At 34.4% G+C, this 4700-nt stretch overlaps 1 protein-coding gene across 1 annotated transcript; it reads left to right on the plus strand.

The window, feature by feature from the left end:
• Window positions 1-627: 627 nt before the first annotated feature.
• On the plus strand, window positions 628-1938 carry LOC106304411 (GATA transcription factor 20-like). The gene is made up of 2 exons (XM_013740821.1): window positions 628-1015; window positions 1420-1938. Exons 1-2 carry the CDS (start codon window positions 680-682, stop codon window positions 1681-1683), a joined length of 600 nt encoding a protein of 199 aa, XP_013596275.1. The 5' UTR covers window positions 628-679; the 3' UTR covers window positions 1684-1938.
• The last annotated feature ends 2762 nt before the right edge of the window (window positions 1939-4700 follow it).

Consider the following 4700-nt stretch of genomic DNA (forward strand, 5'->3'; position numbering starts at 1 on the left):
TCTCACCATTCTTACCCACTCACGGCACGACACGTGACATCTGTGAACCACAATTTTTTTTTTTCAACCGTTGAAACTTTCCAACGTTCGTTGAACATACGTAGATTAACACATAAATTCAATACCCCCATTGCATGCTCTTCAAATGTTGAAAGTAAGTTTCAACACCCTCGCTGTGGGTAGTCTGTGTAAGAGTGTTAAACTGTTTTGTTGTTAAAAAAAAAGAAGGTAAGAGTGTTAAACAAAACATGTATCTAGTTTTGAATATAAGAACTGAAAAAAGTGGCGCTCCCACTACTTAACACATAGTATATTGTCATTGCTGGAGAGTCTTGAGATTAACTAGTAACCACTGTAGCATATTGGCCGCGTGGAAAACAGAGTTACGAATAGTTTGTTCCGTACCCAAAAGGGCAAGAACTCGATTAAAAAAATACTGAGTTAATTAAAGCCCTTGGGAATATCCATTGAAGAAGTGTTGCTTTCTTTAGATAAAGTAACAAATATGTAATCTTCACTACAATAGATTCGATCATACCAATCCCTTTTGTCGTTAAGTTTCCAAAGGGTATCTATATATATGTAGCCATGTCACAGTTTGTACCTTATACTTATCACAAGGCAACCAGAAAAAAACCACACACATCTCTAATTCGCTCGCATTCTAAACTTCAATTTCATGATGGGATACCAAACAAACTCTAATTTCTCCATGTTTTTTTCCTTGGAAAATGACGACCAAAATAATCAAGATTATGATTCTTATAACAATCCGTCTTCATCAACTTCTGTTGATTGCACTCTTTCACTTGGAACACCGTCCACTCGTCTCGACGACCACCGGAGATATTCTTCCGCTAGTTCTAACATGACCGGTGATTACTTCTATCACGGAGGAAGCGCTAAAACGACGTCGTACAAGAAGGGCGGCGGTGATCACAACTTACCTCGCCGTTGTGCTACCTGCGACACAACTTCTACTCCTTTATGGAGAAACGGACCAAAAGGACCCAAGGTAATTTAATAATAAAAGTATCTAGATTGTGATAAAAGCAAAAGCGTCAATTTGATTATTCAAAACTTTAAAACTAAAGTTACAAAAAAAAAAAAAAAACTTTAAAAACTATTGCAAGCAAAACTTCCTTATATATTCTGTTTATCACATCGTAAAAAAGTATGGACGGTTTACAATTCTTTTTTCTTTTATGAATCTTTGTTGTTAATATATTTAAAACAGCTAGGTTGTTTTCAATTTATAGCCAAAATAATTTGTTTTTAGAATTACAAAGATATAGCTATCATTTATTATTTTAATCTCGAACTTATAACATATCTATCTATATATGGTATGACTAAAAAAATTAAATCAGCAATGTATCTAAATTTCACTAATTATTTATATGATTTAATTTGGTGCAGTCGTTATGCAATGCGTGTGGAATCCGATTCAAGAAGGAAGAGAGGCGTGCAGCCGCCAGAAACTCAATAACCTCCGGTGGTGGTTCATCGGCGGCGGAAATTCCGGCTGGTGGAAACTATTACAATCATCATCACTATGCTTCGTCGTCGCCGTCATGGGCTCATCCGAACACACAAAGAGTTCAGTACTTCTCGCCGGCGCCGGAGATGGAATATCCGTTCGTTGATGACGCCACGGCTGCCTCCTTTCTGTCCTGGAACTGATGTTTACGTATAGCGAGAGAAGAAGAAACGTTAATCATGGACGATGATGATGAAAGGTCCTATACCATAGATTATCACCCAAAGTAAATCAGGCTGGTCAAATTCATTTTTTTTTGTTTTTATTTATGTCTTACCTCGACTCTATCTACTTGTGTTTTCTTTTCATGAATTTTTGAAAGTTATATATATATATACGTACTGTTTTCTTTTCTTTTATTGACCCTTTTCATAATGTTTCAAATTCCCAACTTTATTTTAAATAGTCTTTTATCTTTTAACATTTTTAATGCAACCTGAGGCCTGGGCAATAGCTTGTCTCCTAGAATTTTTACCAATGTTAAATTTAATCATTGATAAAATTTACATGGACTTGAACAGAACGTTTTAAGGATTCGTTTTTTATTTATTTAATATTTATCGTCATTTTTCTTTATTAATGTAGAACGAGAGGACATGAAATATAAAAGTTCATAGACATTTCAAACGAGATTAAAGTGAAATTCTATAATGAAAGTAAATGGACGTAAAATTTTATACGGATCGACTACTATAAGTCGCATGTGCCTTTTAATTTTCGTTTTAAATCGTTGGTCGAAGAGATTCGAATCATAACATTTAAGGTGTACTACGATAAGAAATTCGCCTCGCGCATGGTGAATTATAAGAAAATTATTTAAGAAATATCGTACAAAAAAATAAAATTTATATTCTTGATCGAATTAATATTTTTGGCCCTTAAAAATTTTTTTAAAACTTTTTTTTAATTACATAATTTGTTTATTGATGATCTGATCCCATTTTTAAAATATTTTAAGTAAAAAAATCACTTATCGCATAAGAACCTAACGTTTAGGACGAAGAATTTCATGTCTACTATTTGGGTTACAATGAAACTATTCCAGCTCGGTTTTATATCATGATTTAGCAATTTAAAAGTTAATTATGGTTATGAGAAGTTTACGTTCACGTCCTATCTATCTTTAATATTTTTCTCATTTTTGTGTCGCTTTTTTCATTTTGGTTATTGCTCGTTATAAATATTGATTTTTGAGTTTATTCTCATTTCGTTATTTTGTTTTGGCTTGAGATTTAAAAAATGTTTAAGATTTAAAATTATTAAAGAGATACATACTTAAGATATGCGACTTGTGCAGAATAAATATTTTATATATACTACTTATTTTATGTTTTTCTGCATATTATGAAATAATAATTATATATTAAATGAATAAGAAATCAGTTACTATTATTTAATAAATTGGTGTGTACATATAAATCAAACGACCGTTCTTGTTTATTCGCAATCATTTTAGAGTAAATAAATCAAAACAATCAATCTTATCTATCGTATATGATATATAATTAAATTTAAATGATATTAACATATACATATATATCACTACAAGAAAACACAAGTTTAGCGATGAAACTTAACGAGAAAAATTAATCCTCGTAAATTTACGTCGACTTTACGAGGAACTTACGAGGAAATATAAAATCAACGTTATTTCCTCGTAAAATAACGACGAAATCATTTCGTCGTAATGTCGATGTAATGTCACGTGGCTTTTACGAGGAAATACTCTTTCCTCGTAAACTCGACGTAAATGTAGCGTGTACTTTACGAGGAAATATTTTACGCCTACTTAGCGAGGAAATTTTGAATCCACCAACTTTGTAATTGTAACACGTTTTTTTTCGGCAACCTAACTAAATTTCGTCGTAAATTCCTAGCAAAATTACAACTACCAGATTCGAAAATTTCCTATAAATATGGACGTTTGAACATCATTTTAAACACACCAACAAGAAAAAAAACGTGAAAGAAAAAAAAATGTCGGGCTCCGGGAATATTTTCGAGTTGCGGAGGTGGGTGTATATGCATAGAGATGCTCACGGGAGAGTGACGAAATAATACGTTGCGGGGCTGGAGACATTTATGCATCAAGCAGATTCCACACCGCTCGCCCAAGAAAGCGGTAAGATGTTCTGTCCTTGTCGGAAATGCAATTCAAAAGTGGCAAATCGTGAAAATGTTTGGAAGCATTTAATAAATAGAGGTTTCACGGCAAATTACTATATCTGGTTTCAACATGGAGAAGGTTTTAATTATGATCAGAATGAAGCTAGTAGTAGTAATAGCAATTTTCAGGAAGAACCGGTTGATCATCATATGCATAATGAACATAGTTACCATCGGGAGGAGCAGTTGGTAGATTATGATAGGGTTCATGATATGGTAGCTGATGCATTCGTAGCTCATGATGAAGATGAAGAACCTAACATAGATGAAAAAACGTTTTACGAAATGTTAAATGCGGCGAATCAGCCACTTTACAGTGGTTGTAGAGAAGGTCTCTCTAAATTGTCGTTTGCTGCTAGAATGATGAATATTAAAACTGATCACAATCTACCTGAAAGTTGCATGGATGCATGGGGGGACTTGTTTAAAGAGTATTTTCCGGAAGACAATGTGTCAGCTGATTCTTATTATGAGATTCAGAAGCTGGTTTATAGTCTTGGGTTGCCTTCGGAGATGATAGACGTTTGCATCGGCAATTGTATACTGGTTAGATGATGAGAAGTTAGAAGACTGTCGATTCTGCAAGAAGCCACGATTCAAGCCGCAAGGACGGGGACGCATACCAAAGGATGTGGTACCTACCAATTACAGACATATTGAAAAGATTGTATCAATCTGAGCAGACAGCCGGAGGGATGAGATGGAATGCCGAGCATAATCAGACGGATGGTGATATGACTCATTCATCAGATGCAAGAGCCTGGAAACATTTTAACAAAGTACATCCGGAATTCGCTAGCAATATCCGGAATGTGTATCTCGGATTATGCACAGATGGATTTAGTCCGTTCGGAATGTATTATGCACAGATGGATTTAGTCCATTCGGATTGTCAGGGAGACAATATTCATTGTGGCCAGTCTTTCTTCAGCCATACAACATGCCATCAGAGATGTGCATGCAACGGGAGTTGCTATTCTTGACCATATTAATA

Source organism: Brassica oleracea, chromosome C7, assembly GCF_000695525.1.
Source record: "Brassica oleracea var. oleracea cultivar TO1000 chromosome C7, BOL, whole genome shotgun sequence".
In the NCBI taxonomy this organism is placed as follows: Eukaryota; Viridiplantae; Streptophyta; class Magnoliopsida; order Brassicales; family Brassicaceae; genus Brassica; species Brassica oleracea.

Excerpts from the sequence above, each read along its gene's own strand:
- LOC106304411 (XM_013740821.1), top strand. The coding sequence starts at position 680 with ATGATGGGATACCAAACAAACTCTAATTTCTCCATGTTTTTTTCCTTG. Across the intron at positions 1,016-1,419 it reads ACGGACCAAAAGGACCCAAG|TCGTTATGCAATGCGTGTGG; the intron begins GTAATTTAATAA and ends AATTTGGTGCAG.